This window comes from Anolis sagrei, chromosome X (genome assembly GCF_037176765.1).
Source record: "Anolis sagrei isolate rAnoSag1 chromosome X, rAnoSag1.mat, whole genome shotgun sequence".
Taxonomy (NCBI): domain Eukaryota; kingdom Metazoa; phylum Chordata; class Lepidosauria; order Squamata; family Dactyloidae; genus Anolis; species Anolis sagrei.
In genome coordinates, this window is record NC_090034.1 from 14,768,142 (window position 1) to 14,784,333 (window position 16,192).

Below are 16,192 nucleotides of genomic sequence, written 5' to 3' on the forward strand. Positions count from 1 at the left end.
TCTGGAGAGCAGCGTGAGCTCCCGCTGTTAACCCCAGCTTCTGCCAACCTAGCAGTTTGAAAACATGCAAATGTGAGTAGATCAATAGGTACTGCTCCAGCAAGAAGGTAACGGCGCTCCATGCAGTCATGCCAGCCACATGACCTTGGAGGTGTCTACGGACAACGCCAGCTCTTTGGCTTAGAAATTGAGATGAGCACTAGCCCTCAGAGCTGGACACGGCTGGATTTCATGTCATGGGAAAACCTTTACCTGTACCTAGGAGATATCTGCAGGAAAACATGATGCTAGAATACAGCCATACAGCCCGGAAACCATACAACACTCCAATGATTCCGAATGTGAAAGCCTTCGACAATACTTTAAACTGAGGGGGCTACAAAGCACAGCAGGCCTCTGCTGGGGAGGTGTGTGTGTGTGTGTGTGTGTATAGGGGGGGGGTGTCCTTTCAGCCAGATGTGTTCCCTGCCCTCCACTAGGGAGGGGGCGTGTCGAGTGAGGGAGGGGGTGTGGCCTGGCTTCCCAGCACCCATAAAAGGGGCTCCTGGGCTCCAGAGGTCCACCAGAGGAGTCTTTGCCAGGTTGCAGGATGCTGACTGAGGACGACAAGAACCACATCCGGGCCATTTGGGCCCATGTGAGCAGCAACCCAGAGCTCATCGGGGCTGAGGCCCTGACCAGGTAAGAGGAGGCCCCCATCTCTCCCTATGGCAGGGTCTGCAAGGCATGGGGGTCTTTCTTGCCACTAATGGAGGTTGCCCCTTCTTCTTAACCTCAGGCTCTTTGCTGCGCACACCTCCACCAAGACCTACTTCCCGCACTTCGACTTGTCCCCTGGCTCGGCGCAGGTGAAAGCGCACGGCAGGAAAGTGATAGAAGCCATCACGCAGGCTGTCAACAACCTCGATGACATCCCCGGTGCCCTCTGCAAGCTGGCCGACCTCCATGCTGAGAAGCTCCGCGTCGACCCCGTCAACTTCCCGGTGAGCAGCAGCAGGAGGGGAAGGTGGTGGGGATAAGTGGGAACCTCCAAAGGCCGGGCAGGAGGACAACATCCAAGCCCTCTCTGCAGGTGGCTATCTGGCCTCTGCCAAAAAGCCTCCAGAGTCTATCACACAGAATCCGCTGCCAAACAGCTCTTCTTACCCGCCAGGAAGTTCTTCCTTAAGTTTGGATGGATTTTTTCTTTCTCTAATTCAAATCCATTGCTCCATTGTATCCTCCTCTCCAGATCAGCAGGAAACAAACTTTCCCTGCTCCTCCTCAATGGGACATCATCCTTCAGTGGAACTCTCTGCCTTGGAGTGTGGTAGAAGCTCCTTCCTTGGAAACTTGGAAACAGAGGCTAGATGGCCATCTGTCAGAGATGCTTTGTGCTTTTCCTGCATGGCAAGGGGTTGGAGCAGATGGCCCATGTGGTCTCTTCCAACTCTATGAATCCATGTCTCCTTCTCTCAGCCTTCTCTTAGAATCATAGGGTTGGAATGGATCGCATGAGCCATCCAGTCCAGTGGTTCTCAACCTGTGGTCCCCAGATGTTTTGGCCTTCAACTCCCAGAAACCCTGGAATTTCAGCGAGTTGTTGGCCAAAACACCTGGGGACTCACAGTTTGAGAACCACTGAGCTAGTCCAACCCCCTTCTGTCTTCATGCAGAAAAAGCACAATTAAAGCCCTCCTGACAGATGACCACCCAGCCTCTGTTGAAATTCTCCAAGGAAGGAGCATCCAGGGGACTCTGAGGCATTGAGTTTCTCTGTTGAACAACTCTAACAGGAAGTTCTTCCTAATGTTCAGAGGGACTCTCCTTTCCTGTCATTGGAACTCATTGTTATTCTGAAAACTAAACAGACCCAGCTCCTCAGTCTCTCCTCTGAGGGCTTTACTACTACTACTACCACTACTACTACTATTATTATTAATACCCTGCTTTTTCTCTCTCAAAGTGGCTTACAGTAAAAACCAATAATATGCCATTTAAAAACCTTTAAAATACCTGAACATGACGATAGAATTAAATAATGCCCAAGCCCTTGATCACATAAGCTGGAAAGTATCCCGAGAAGGGCCACAATCCTGCATTGTGATGTCCAAAGGCCTGGCTAAAGCAAAAGAGAGTGGGGCTGTGGCTTCCCTCCACCTGGACCGTCTCCAAGGAATGTGGCCCAGAATTGCATTGGCTTTTTCAGCCGTGGCATCACTCTGTGGCAGGCACGGGCCAACTTGGGTCAAGCAGCCAAGGGGGAAAAGGGAAGGGCCTGAGGCTGATAGGAATTGTAGGAGTTGAAGCCCAAAACACCTGGAGGGACCAAGTTAGCCAAAGTCTGCTCTGTAGGCTCCTGTTCATCTCTTGCTCTGCTCAAACTCCCTTCCCTCCTTCCTGACCCCTAACCCCTTCCCCTTTCTCTTGCAGCTCCTGGGCCACTGCCTCCTGGTGACCATTGCTGCCCACAACCGGGGGCCCTTGTCGCCTGACATCTACCGATCCGTCGACAAGATGATGTCCCGCATCAGCAAGGTCCTTGTCGCCCAATACCGCTAAAGAGGACCCGACCCCCGGGCAGAGAGAGGCTCGCCCCCCACAAAGCCCCGCAAAGAGAACCCAATAAAGAAAGCCCTTGACTTCTGACGCACTTTGGCCTCTGGCTGGTTTATTTGGCAGAACGAGAGGGAGGGAATGAGGAAGGAGGAGGGAGGGGCCTCAAATGGCACTGGGGGTCAAGGGGTTGGGATGTTAACACAGGCTTAATATCCAGATTGTACAAATACATAATAATATGAGTAAATCAATAGGTACTGCTCCAATGGGAAGATAATGGCACTCCATGCAGTCATCCCAGCCACATGACCTTGGAGGTGTCTATGGACAATGCCAGCTCTTCGGCTTAGGAATGGAGATAAGCACCACCCCTCCAGAGTCAGATATGACTGGACTTAATGTCAGGGGAAAACTTTTACCTTTACCCAGAGGCTATATCACCCCAGCAACATTGGCTAAAATAGATAAATCACAACAAGGAATTTGCTAGAGGTGTAAGAAGCAGAACAGGACATTCTTCCATATGTGGTAGACCTGTGAGATCTTACAAGCTTTGGGGGATAAGGTAATTAAGGAGACAAAATGCTACAAAATAAGATTTCTTTAAAGCCCCAGGTTTGCCTACTGGGTCTATATAAAAAAGTGAAGGTTTCCCCTTGATATTACGTCTAGTCATGTCCAACTCGGGGGGGGGGGGTGCTGACTTCAATTTCTAAGCTGAAGAGCCAGCGTTGTCCTTAGACACCTCCAAGATCATGTCTCCAGCAAGACTTCATGGAGTGATGTTACCTTCCCGTTGGAGCAGTACCTAATGATCTCACATTTGCATGTTTTAGAACTGCTAGGTTGGCAGAAGCTGGGGCAAACAGCGGGAGTTTGTGGCTTCAAACTATAAGAAAGGAGATTCCATCTGAACATTAGGAAGAACTTCCTGACTGTGAGAGTCGTTCAGCAGTGGAACTCTCTGCACCTGAGTGTGGTGGAGGCTCCTTCTTTGGAGGCTTTTAAACAGAGGCTGGATGGCCAGCGAGGCTAACTTGCTGGCCAACCTTTCGGGGAGCAAATTCAGCAGTTCAACGGTTTAATCCACTGCACTGCTGGACTCCCTTTAATAGTTATTCAATGCTAATATTGAATACTGAAAATTATGAATGGTTATTCAGTGCTATAGTACAATATAGTAATATATTATGCTAATATTGTGCTATGCTAATAATATAATATATTGTATGTACATATAATTTGTAAGCCCCTCTGAGTCCCCTTCGGGGTGAGAGAGGGTGGGATATAAATGTAGTAAATAAATAAATAATAAATAATGTTGAGGATGAAAGGCCATTCAATGCTAATCAAGGTGGCCAATTGCAGCATTCACACTTGCCTCAAGCAGACAAGAGTTCTTCCTCCCACTCTGGACCTTATTCCACAGATATATAAACCCCACTTGCCTCATTTCCAACAGATCTCACAATCTCTAAGGATGCCTGCCATAGATGTGGGTGGAACATCAGGAGAGAATGCTTCTGGAACATGGCCCTACAGCCTGGAAAACTTACAGTAACCCAGTGATTCCAGCCTTGAAAGCCTTTGACAACACAAGTGTTCAACATAGCTTTGCTGCTGCAAGATTAACCATAGCCAAAGACCGGAAAGGGGGAAAATGTTGCCTAACTAAAAAGAAATGGAGGGAAAGTATGCGGGAATATATGCTAATGGCCACATTAACCAATAATAGGAGGAACAAAAGTAATGAGGACTTTTTGGAAAAGTCGAAGCTGGTCATTGCATATCAGAATGGAGAGTCAGTGACAAAGAAGGGCCCCATCAGGAATCTATGATCAGGTTACGAACAAGGATAGATAAATTGGCTTAAAGGCTTCACAGTGCTGTAGTGAGGGAATTATACAAGGGATGGAGACGGAGCTGTCCCTTCCCAGTTTCTTTAGTGTGCGTCAGAAGCAAGTGACTTGAGAAACTGCAAGTCGTTTCTGGTGTGAGAGAATTGGCTGACTGCAGGGGATGCCCGGATGTTTTACTATTCTTGTAGGAGTTTTTTCTCCTGTCCCTGCAATGGGGAGCTGGAGCTGACAGAGGGAGCTCATCCACGCTTTCCTCCCAGGTCGAACCTCCGACCTGTCGTTCTTCAGTCCTGCCGGCACAAGGGTTTAACCTAATGTGCCACCCCTTCCCAGTTTGTGTGTGTGTGTGTGTGTGTCAGGAGCAACTTGAGAAACTGCAAGTCGCTTCTGGTGTGAGAGAATTGGCCGACTGCAAGGATGTTGCCCAGTGGGGATTCCCGGATGTTTTATCATCCTTGTGGGAGTCTTCTCTCCTGTCCCTGCAATGGGGAGTTGGAGCTGACAGAGGGAGCTCATCCGCGCTCTCCTCCCCTCGGATTCGAACCTGCGACCTGTCGGTCTTCAGCCCTGCCGGCACAAGGGTTTAACTCATTGCGCCACCCAGTGGACAGCAGAGGAGTCAAAGCCACTTTGAGCATGCGCAGTTGTGTATCTCAACAAGCGCGGGAGCCCTCAGGTGTTTTGGACTCGGGCTCCCAGAATCCCTGCTCATTGGCGCAAGCGGCGGGGGCTTCTGGGAGTTGGAGTCCAGAGACCTGCTGCCGCGCAAGCCTTTAACTCATTGCGCTAGACAGTTGTGACAGCAAAGGATGCAAAGCCACTCTGGGCATGCGCAGTTGTGTACCTCAACAAGTGCTTGGCGCCCTCAGGTGTTTTGGACTCGGGCTCCCAGAATCCCTGCTCATTGGCGCAAGCGGCGGAGGCTTCTGGGAATTGATGTCCAGAGACCTGCCGCGCAAGGGTTTAACTCATTTCGCCAGCCAGTTGTGATAGCAAAGGAGGCAAAGCCACTCTGGGCATGCGCAGTTGTGTACCTCAACAAGTACTTGTGTGCCTCAGGTGTTTTGAACTCGGGCTCCCAGAGTATCTGCTCATTGGACTCGGGCTCCCAGAGTCCCTGCTCATTGGCGCAAGCGGCGGGGGCTTCTGGGAGTTGGAGTCCAGAGACCTGCTGCGCAAGGGTTTAACTCATTGTGCCACCCAGTTGACAGCGAAAGAGTCAAAGCCACTCTGGGCATGCGCAACAAGTGCTTGGCGCCCTCAGGTGTTTTGGACTCGGGCTCCCAGAATCCCTGCTCATTGGCGCAAGGGGCGGGGGCTTCTGGGAGTTGGAGTCCAGAGACCTGCTGCGCAAAGGTTTAACTCATTGTGCCAGCCAGTTGACAGCAAAGGATGCAAAGCCACTCTGGGCATGCGCAGTTGTATACCTCAACAAGTGCTTGTCGCCCTCAGGTGTTTTGGACTCGGGCTCCCAGAGTATCTGCTCATTGGACTCGGGCTCCCAGAATCCCTGCTCATTGGCGCAAGCGGCGGGGGCTTCTGGGAGTTGGAGTCCAGAGATCTGCCGCGCAAGTGTTTAACTCATTGTGCCACCCAGTTGACAGCAAAGGAGTCAAAGCCACTCTGGGCATGCGCAGTTGTGTACCTCAACAAGTGCTTGGCGCCCTCAGGTGTTTTGGACCCGGGCTCCCAGAATCCTTGCTCATTGGCGCAAGCGGCGGGGGCTTCTGGGAGTTGGAGTCCAGAGACCTGCCGCGCAAGGGTTTAACTCATTGCGCCAGCCAGTTGTGACAGCGAAGGATGCAAAGCCACTCTGGGCATGCGCAGTTGAGTACCTCAACAAGTGCTTGGCGCCCTCAGGTGTTTTGGACTCGGGCTCCCAGAATCCCTGCTCATTGGCGTAAGCGGCGGGGGCTTCTGGGAGTTGAAGTCCAGAGAGAGAGAGCGCGAGCGCTGGGATTCGATGGGCGGGGCTTTCCGTGGCTCCTCCTCCTTAGACGGACGACGCTTGGTCAGTCAGTCAGTGAGTGTAGTCAGTCAGTGAGCGTCCTCCTCGTCCTCCTCCTCCTCCGGGATGGCGCTGCTCTTCCTGTTCCTCCCGCGGGGCGCAGGCCCAGCGGCATGACAGCCGGGGCGAGCCACGGCGGGGCCCCTCCGGCCCCTTCTTCTTCTGCTGCTGCCGCTTCTTCTTCTTGGGCCTCGTGGCGGGGAAGGCGCGGGCGGGCGCTGCTGGCCGTGGGGCTCAACCTGCTGGCGCTGCTCTTCTCCGCCACCGCCTTCGGCACCACCCACTGGTGCGAGGGCACCCAGCGCGTGCCCAAGCCCACCTGCGGGCCCCTCATGCGCACCAACTGCCTCGACTACGGGTACCGGGAGGAGGAGGAGGTGGAAGGGGCGGGGGGGCGTCTCCCGGGCAACGGCAGCGGCGCCAACAACGCCTCCGCCCCCCGCCCCCACGACAGCGTGGTCCACTACAGCTGGGAGACCGGCGACGACCGCTTCCTCTTCCGGTACTTCCACGCCGGGATCTGGTACTCCTGCGAGGAGAACATCAACGACCCCGGTGAGGAATCCCAGGCAGCCTATACAACAGGCCTGGGCCAACTTGGGCCTTCTAGGTGTTTTGGACTCCAACTCCCAGCATTCCTAGCAGCCTCGGGCCCCTTCCTTTTCCCCCTCAGCCGCTTAAACACCTAGAAGGCCCAAGTTGGTCCATACTTGAGCTATCTTCACCTACTCATTTGCATATGGTTTCTGATTGGCTAGCCTCAACGTTCTAACACTTTAAAGCGGCTGAGGGGGAAAGGGCCTGGGGCTGCTAGGAATGCTGGGAGTTGGAGTCCAAAACACCTTTAGGGCTCGAGTTGGCCCATACATGAGCTATATTGACCTGTAATGGCCAGCCTCAACATTCTAACATTTCAAAGCGGCAGAGAGGGAAAAAGAAAGGGCCCGAGGCTGCTAGGAATGCTGGGAGTTGGAGCCCAAAACACCTTTAGGGCCCAAGTTGGCCCATACACGAGCTATGTTTTACCATTCTTGTGGGAGTCTTCTCTTCTCTTCCCGCACGGGGAGCTGGAGCTGACAGAGGGAGCTCATCCACGCTTTCCTCCCAGGATTCGAACCTCTGACCTGTCGGTCTTCAGTCCTGCCGGCAAAAGGGTTTAACCTAATGTGCCACCCCTTCCCAGTTTGTTTGTGTGTGTGTGTGTGTGAGAGGAGCAACTTGAGAAACTGCAAGTCGCTTCTGGTGTGAGAGAATTGGCCGACTGCAAGGATGTTGCCCAGGGGATGCCCGGATGTTTTACTATTCTTGTGGGAGTCTTTTCTCCTGTACCTGCATGGGGAGCTGGAGCTGACAGAAGGAGCTCATCTGCACTCTCCCCAGATTCGAACATCTGACCAGCTGAGGGGGAAAAGGAAAAGGCCCAAGGCTGCTAGGAATGCTGGGAGTTGGAGTCCAAAACACCTGTTGGGTCCAAATTAGCCCATACCTGCTATACATGCAGGGATTCCCAAAGGTCATCTGATCTGATCGCAAGGCTGTTTGCATATGGTTTCTCATTGGCCAGCTTCAACATTCCAACATTTTAAAGCAGCTGGGGGGGGGGGGGGGAGGAAAGGGCCTGAGGCTATTAGGAGTATAGACCAACCTTGAGAGCCCCACGTTGGTCTATACTTGCTATACATGCAGGGATCCCCAAAGGTTATCTGATCTAACCACCTTCTACCATAAAGCAGAGGCTGTTTGCATATGGTTTCTGATTGGCCAGCCTCACCATTCTAACATTTTAAAGCAGCTGAGGGGGAAAAGGCTATTAGGAGTTCTGGGAATTGGAGTCCAAAACACCTGGAGGGCCCCAAGTTGGTCTGTACCTGCTATACATGCAGGGATCACCAAAGGTCATCTGATCTGACCCCCTTCTGCCATAAAGCAGAGGCTGGGAAAAGGCACTTGCCGCGGCCGCCTTCGCAGGCAAAGAGAGAGAGAGAGAACCGATGCCAAGACCAAAATTAAACCTAAAACGCTTAGGAGCGGGGATCAGTTATACAATATGTTCGAAAATAGCAGGGATAAATCCTCAGCAGCCAAAAGCAAGCAAGAGAGTTCTGTTTGGTGGGGCGTTTGCGGTTTCCTTCCGTGTGTGTGTTTTTGCCCTGGTTCAACCAGGCCATACCGATGTCTGATGCCCTCTTGAGTGGACCTCTCAGGCCATGAGGCCTAGGGCCCCTTTTGAGTTGCAGGTTCAAAAGATCTTTAGCAGTACGTGTGAAAAAGATCTAGGGAGTTAAAAGTTAAAAATGGGTCAACTTTTAAAAAGTGAATGGGATTTTGGCATCTAGAGTCTAAATCAGTGGTTCTTAACCTGTGGACTGCAGACCACTAATGGGCCATGAGGACGAAAAGCTGGTCTGCGAGCCTCCTTCGTCTTTATTTACTTACTAACAAGCTCTATGAGGAGCAGCTTAAAGAGCCTGGCATGTTTAGCCTGCAGAAGAGAAGGCTGAGAGGAGACATTATGGCCATGTATAAATATGTGAGGGGAAGTAATAGGGAGGAGGGAGCAAGCTTGTTTTCTGCTGCTTTGGAGACTAGGACGTGGAAGAATGGCTTCAAACTATAGGAAAGGAGATTCCACCTGAACATGGGGAAGAACTTCCTGACTGTGAGAGAGAACTGTTCAGCAGTGGGACTTTCTGCCCCAGAGTTTGGTGGAAGCTCTTTTTTGGAGGCTGGAAGGCCATCTGTCAGGGCTGCTTTGGATGTGATTTTCCTGCCTCTTGGCAGGTCTTTCACTGGATAGCCCATGACGTCTCTTCCAAATCTAAGATTCTATGATTCTCTGCCAAAGAGGGCTGGTACCTCCCCAAACTAGTGCTTCCATTGAGCCACTGCACTCAAAGTGCTGCCAAATGGCGTCGATTTCCCATTATCTCCATTGCCGACAGACAAAACACGCTCTCTGGGATTTGTGTTTTGGACCAGACAGTCAGGTTCGAGCCCTGCTCCCTCTGCAGCCAACACAAGGGATTATCATCGTAGAAAAAGATCCGGGATTAGGGATGGAGCGGAAATCTTCACTTCGTTTAGTCGTTTCTGTGCCAGAAGTACGTTCGTGTCCACGGAGCGAGAACGCAGGGCTCTGTTAATGACACCAGCTGCGTGTGTTTTTTTATTCGGGGGGGGGGGGAGTCCTCATGCTTCTCTTGTGCAGAAAACGTGACATTCCTTCAGTGAAGGTGCAAAAGCTCACAGGTTTTTGGCACAAACATGTTTTCCAAGAGAAAGAGCAGCCCCAAAGCTATTGCAACACAAGCCACTTAAGAGATGGCTCTCCTTTCACTGACCAGAGTTACAGAAGGAAAGGGAGATCTTCTTTGCAGGCCTCTGCCCCTCATATTGTGGTTGAAGTCGCTTGAAGGTGGGCTTTTCTTGGCAGGGCTTGCTCAGAAGGGGTTTTCCTTTGTAATGTAATGTGATACTGCTGAATTCTCTAGCAAGAGTTTCCAAGTTATTGAGTGGCTAACAAGCATTGTGCAAGACACAAGTAGCATTTCTGACATTACCAGGACTACTGGCTATCAATAGCTAGGGTTTTTTTCTTTCTACCTGCACAATTTTATAGGTGGAAGCAATGGGGTTCCATCTGATACCAGAATCATGTTACTTAAAGGGTACGTAGAGGTGAATTACAGTAGTTACAACAATAACTAATGTAGGGTTTTTTTGGGCTATATGGCCATGGTCTGGAGGCATTCTCTCCTGACATTTCGCCTGCATCTATGGCAAGCATCCTCAGAGGTAGTGACTACCTCTGAGGATGCTTGCCATAGATGCAGGCGAAACATCAGGAGAGAATGCCTCTAGACCATGGCCATATAGCCCGAAAAAACCTACAACACCCAGTGATTCCAGCCATGAAAGCCTTCGACAATACAATAATGAATGTAATGTAATTCACCTCTGTGTCCCCTTTAAGTAAGGGTTTATGAACTGGCTCTTGAGTTCACTATGGCATGATTTTCCACACAGAATGGGGGATGCCTGGCTCGACAGCAGTACGTGTGAAAAAGATCTTGGAGTCCCCATGGACAACAAGTTAAACATGAGCCAACAATGTCATGCGTTGGCAAAAAAAGCCAATTGGATTTTGGGTTGCATAAACAGCATAGTGTCTAGATCCGGGGAAGTCACGCTACCCTCTAGTCTGCCTTGGTCAGACCAGAGCTGGGCATGTTTAGCCTGCAGAAGAGAAGGCTGAGTGGAGACATGATGAGGACCATGGATAAATATGTGAGGGGAAGTCATAGGGAGGAGGGAGCAAGCTTGTTTTCTGCTGCCTTGGAGACTAGGACACAATGGAACAATGGCTTCAAACTACAGGAAAGAACATGAGGAAGAACTTCCTGATTGTGAGAGCTGTTCAGCAGTTGGACTTTCTGCCCTGGAGTGTGGTGGAAGCTCCTCCTTTGGAGGCTTTTAAACCAAGGCTGGATGGCCATTTGTTGAGGGTGCTTTGAATGCTATTTTTCTGATTATTGGCACATTGGGGTTGGACTGAATGGCTCATGAGGTCTCTTCCAACTCTATGATTCTAAGACACAAGTAGCATTTCTGACATTACCAGGACTACAGGCTATCAATAGCCAGGTTTTTTTTTTGTCTCTACCTGCACAATTTTTATAGGTGGAAGCAATGAGGTTCCATTTGGCACCAGAATCATGTTAGTTAAAGGGTACGTAGAGTTAAATTACATTAGTTCAAACAATGGAGCCCCCAGTGGCGCAGTGGGTTAAAGCCCTGTGCCGGCAGGACTGAAGACCAACAGGTCGCAGGTTCGAATCCAGGGAGAGGCGGCTGAGCTCCCTCTATCAGCTCCAGCTCCTCATGCGGGGACATGAGAGAAGCCTCCCACAAGGATGATAAAACATCAAAAATCATCCGGCGTCCCCTCGGCAACGTCCTTGCAGATGGCCAATTCTCTCACAACAGGATGCTTCTGACACGACAAAAAAAAAAAGTTCAAACAATACAAAGGAGGGTTTATGAACTGGCTCCTGAGTTCTCTGGTATGATTTTCTACATTCCTCTGAGGTTGAGAGAATGATTCACCTTTGGAGGGGAAGGCCTCTGGGGCAGTGAGCTGATGGGGTGCCTTTGGAGAGAAATGGGAGGACACTAGGCTTCAGGGATGCTTGGGCCACTCTGTCCTCAAATGATCTCTTTCCTTCCCTTCAAGGTGAGAAATGCCGGAGCTTCATCGACCTTGCGCCTGCATCTGAGAAAGGTAAGAGTCACCCATCTGCAGGCAGTGTGGCATCTCTCCTTGACAACAAGGGCAGGCAGACTCTCTTCCTGAAGCAGGGATGGGAGTCCTGGTAGGGAGGGAGATCCTCAGCCATTCCCCCATAGGCCCCCATCCCCCCCCCCTCAATGGACCTCCGCTCTTCTTCTCTCCCTTTCCTGGCCAGGGGTGCTGTGGCTGTCAGTGGTCTCGGAGGTGCTCTACATTGTTCTCCTGGTGGTGGGTTTTAGCCTCATGTGCCTGGAGCTCCTCCACTCCAACAATGTCATCGACGGACTCAAGCTCAACGCATTTGCGGCTGTCTTCACTGTCCTCTCCGGTACATGATTTCCCCCAACCACCCTCCCCCCAGCCATTCACAGGCAGAAATGGGGCCAAGCAACACCAGAGGGTGGTCAAGAGGGCAAGTGTTATAAATTAGAATGGGTGGAAATGAAAGAAGAGGCTGCTGCAATCAACTGGGAGACCACCCTCTTCTCCCCAAGTTTAAGGAGGGCAAGTTTCAGCATTTGTACATTGAGCTCAGTCTGCAGCCTTGGGAGTATGCTAAGGAGTGGTGCATTTGGGAGGATCCATAGAGAGTCCATGGGGTCTCCTCTTCCTCTCTCCAATAGAGCAAGGCCAACATTTTGCATCTCCCCATCTCTCTCTCTGCCCCCCCCCCCTCCCCACTTGTCAGGGCTGCTGGGGATGGTGGCCCACATGATGTACACACAGGTCTTCCAGGTGACGGTCAGCCTGGGGCCGGAGGACTGGCGCCCACACTCCTGGGACTACGGCTGGTCCTTCTGGTGAGTCTGGAGGGAGGGAGCCAGGACCCTGCAGGGCGACTAGGAGTTGGATGCTGGGAGTGCAGTCCCTTCCGGTCCTTGAGGGTCTTCCTCTCTTCCTTTGTTCAGCCTGGCCTGGGGCTCATTCACCTGCTGCATGGCGGCCTCCGTCACCACCCTAAACTCCTACACCAAAACCGTCATTGAGTTCCGGCACAAGCGCAAAGTCTTTGAGCAGGGCTTCCCTGAGGAGCCCCCATTCGCCCCTGACCACCAGCCCCTCAAGTACTTCCATGGAAGGTCAGTTGGCTGCGGGGGGTGGGGGGGGGGAGGTGTCCCTTGGTCTTGAACGTCTCCCTCCAGGCCTTTGAGGGGGAGGCCCTGGTGGACTGCTGAAGTGGGGGGGGGGCAGCTGGGGACAATGGGCTCTGGCTCCCCCCTGCACCTGGCTCAGATCTTTTGCCATGAGCCCCCAGAACACTCTGCTTTGCTCTTGGCTTCCTAGTTGAGGCAGGCTCCTCATATTCATTTCTGGAAATGTGTAACTGCTTCCATGCAGCCCTTGGCATGTGCTCAGAGGAAAAGGAAAGGCATGTGCAAGGAGGGTGGGCAAACACTTCCCAGACTGGGCCACAGTGTTCTCAAGGCACCCAGAGAGGTTGGCAGTTAAGGTATGATGGGCTTGTATGTGTGCGCAATGCTTCTGCAGGGCCCATTGCGTGGGAAAGGGGCCACATTCCCCGCCTGCTGCCCTGCCTTTGGAGCCTAGGCTGGTTCTGAACACCAAGGAGAACCTTCTTGACCAGAAAGGAGTTGGAGTCCCACCACCACTTTGGGGTGCTGTCCTCCACAAAGGGGGATTTTATTGCCTCGAAGTTGCAGATCCTGGACATGTCCTCAGCAAAGTGATCCCAGTGTGGATCCATTAGGGGCTAGGGAACACGAGGGGTGGCTTTCGGAGAGATGGACTGCTTTGGAATACTATGGAGGGGGAAATGGACAGACAAACTGAGAGGGAAGGGACCCAGGGGTAGTCTTGCATCCCTTGGGTTGAAGCCCACAAGAGCTCAGACCAGACCAAACCCGCCTAGGCTTCCTGCCTGCCTCCCCTTTTCTTCATGGCCCAGGGTCCATGGCAGAAGAGGGGGCCACTGTGCTGCTCAGGCCCTTCCCCGCTGTGCTTGGCGGAGACCCTCTGCTCTTTCCTTCCTTGCTTGCAGCCTCCAAGGATTTCAGGACCCATGTGGCTTGATTGGGCTCAGAGGAGTCAAGGCCAGAGAGTTTGGGGCCCAAGGTACTCTCCTGCCCTGAGTCTGGTTGGAAGTGGGCCTTGTTTGTTCTCTTTTCCCAGGCCGGAGGAGGAGGAAGAGGAGGAGAGGGAGGAGGCTGGGGGCGAGAGGGGGCTGGGGGGCCTCTGGGGCCACTCCTCTAAGAGTAAGTCCCTCTCTGCCACTCTTTCTTCCATTTGCTTTCTCTCGCATGGCGTCTCTCCTGGGCTCAGTCTTTGGAGAGCAGGCTCTCTGCACTCCTGGCATTGGCTGCTGGCATCCTGGTCTCTGGTGAGGGGAGTTGCATTGGGCTGTGGTTGAACCTGGGGTCTCCCTGCCTGCCTGCCTGCCCCTGATGCCTGAATGGGGAGGGGGTTGGGGGGAGTTTCTGAATCTGCCCCACGGGCTCTGCATCCTTGCCTCCTGCATGTGCGGTGGGTGAAGGCCAACCAGGTGCTTGGACTCCCGCCTTATGCTGCCTCTCTGGGGGAACAATTTTGGAGGTAGGGATTATCTGTGAAGTTAGGTCCAGCACAGTGTCTTCCTTTGGACTGGGTCTGATGGTTTTGCATGATTGCTTTGTGAGCTGCATGGAAGGCTCGGAGAGCATTAACACCCATATATTTGTTTGCTTTCTTTGAGATGGGGAGGGCATGGGTGAGGCATGCCTTGGTGTGCATGTGAGGGGGTCTCTCCGCTGAGAGTCTGATTGTGGAGCTGGAGGGCCCCCACCAGAGGAAGGGAAGACCCGATCAGGCTGGAAGCCTCCCTCCTCTTCCTTCCTCTTAATGGCTGTGGTCCCTTTGGGAAGAGGGCCCACCCTGCCCTTAAAGGGGATCCTGACTGCTCCTTTCTTCATTGTATTATCTCAAAGGAATGCGCACCACTCAGCTGTGACCCTGCAGAGCAATGCCAGCGGCCCCCGGAGACCTCCCCCGATCCTTTCTGGGGGCTCCTCCACCAACACAGCGGCCTCCTCCTCCCCTTCCTCTCCTTCAATGCCCTCTGAGGCCAGCAGCCGGCTCTCCTCCTCCTCCTCTTCACCGGAAGCAGCCGTTTCCGCAGGAGCCCCAAACACAGCCACCAAGGGGCCCAGGGTCACGCCCCCCCTGCATCCAGGGATGGCGAGGCCCACACTCCAGGCGGTTGCTCCCCCCAGACCCCACCTGGCCTTCCAGGCAGCCACTCTACCCAGTCATGGTGGCCATGGCTCGGGAGCCCTGCCCAAATGCCTCGGAGGCACTCCCCACCTGGAAGGCTCTGCCAAGAGGACAGAGAAGCACCTGGGACTGAGGACAGAAGAGGGAGATCTGAAGAGGTAAGGAAGGGCCAGGGGCAGGGGCAGGGGCAGGGGAGGCCTCTCTGTTAAGAGCTGGCTGTGGCCCTGGAGGCAAGAAGGTAGGAGAGAGAGAGGGAGGTGGGTGCAGCCTGTGCATGAGGGCCTTTCCTGCCCCCAACCTGAACCAAAGTGGGACTGGATCCCTCCTGTTAGCATCCCAGTGCCCCTCCAGACAGAGCTTGTAGCCCTGGGCTGCCCTCTCCTCACTGGTCCCTTTTGGAATTTGCCACTAAATCAGTAGTAGGTCAGTGGGTTGGCTTCTCTCAGACAAGGAAGAGGATTGAGGGGCCTCTCCCCCTTTTCACCGACAAGATTTCTACTGAGCCATAAATGGAGGTAGTGGTAGGCCCTGACCCCATAGGTGATATTGGGGTAGCGGGTGGTGATGCCTCCCCTCCCCTCCCTTGAGCCCCTTCCAATGTTAGCTGAGGAAGGGTGGAATGATGGGAGCCCCTGGTCTGGTGAGGGCAATGCAGAGGGCAAAAGAGCCCCCCCCCCCCGCACCAACCTGTCTCTTTTTCCCCAAAAGGGGCCTTGTGACCCGTAAGGAGTTCTTGGCAGTGGAGCGAGAGCTGGCGGAGGTGCGGGAGGAGCTGCGGTGCCTGCGCTGGAAGGTGCGCCACGTTGGGGAGGCAGGCCAGCTGCAGCCGCAGCAACCGCAGGCACCCTGTTTGGAGGAAAGCAAGCGCTACAACGGCCACACGCTGCGGGAGCTGAGGGCCATGGTCCGGTCAGAGGGGGATCCCTATAGGGCCGCCCACAAGGTCCTCCTGGCCCTCTTCAGCGACGTCTGTCTGCGTCAGACGCCCCATAACCGGCACTGGGGCCCCAACACCCGGCCCCGTCCTGACCCAGGGGAACTCTATGCTGTCTACTGCCACCTGCTGCGGAGCGCCTTCTCCAGCCCCAAGGAGAGGGCCCAGTCCTTCTAGAGCCCCCTCTGCCTCCTCCACAGATGAACAAAGCATGGGCTCCTGCCTCACCAGACTGGCTTGCCACCTGCAGCCTTTTGTAGGGAACAGCCCCCTCCAAATACAGCACTGTTGTCTTTGTCTTTCTACGCTTCCTCTTGGTGTTTGGTCTGTTGGGAGCAAGCCTGGTCTTCTGTGTG

General features: G+C 53.3%; 2 protein-coding genes across 2 annotated transcripts; both read left to right on the top strand.

Annotated features, from left to right (window-relative positions):
• The first annotated feature begins 546 nt into the window (after nt 1-546).
• On the top strand, nt 547-2,632 carry LOC132782055 (hemoglobin subunit alpha-1-like). Its single transcript, XM_060786713.2, has 3 exons — nt 547-681; nt 779-983; nt 2,413-2,632. Exons 1-3 carry the CDS (start codon nt 590-592, stop codon nt 2,539-2,541), a joined length of 426 nt encoding a protein of 141 aa, XP_060642696.2. The 5' UTR covers nt 547-589; the 3' UTR covers nt 2,542-2,632.
• A 3,745-nt stretch (nt 2,633-6,377) lies between these two features.
• On the top strand, nt 6,378-16,141 carry LOC137097857 (uncharacterized). Its single transcript, XM_067473038.1, has 7 exons — nt 6,378-6,960; nt 11,639-11,686; nt 11,871-12,023; nt 12,384-12,495; nt 12,604-12,774; nt 14,617-15,060; nt 15,611-16,141. The coding sequence occupies exons 1-7, from the start codon at nt 6,519-6,521 to the stop codon at nt 16,011-16,013; spliced, it is 1,773 nt and encodes a 590-aa protein (XP_067329139.1). The 5' UTR covers nt 6,378-6,518; the 3' UTR covers nt 16,014-16,141.
• Nucleotides 16,142-16,192: the final 51 nt, after the last annotated feature.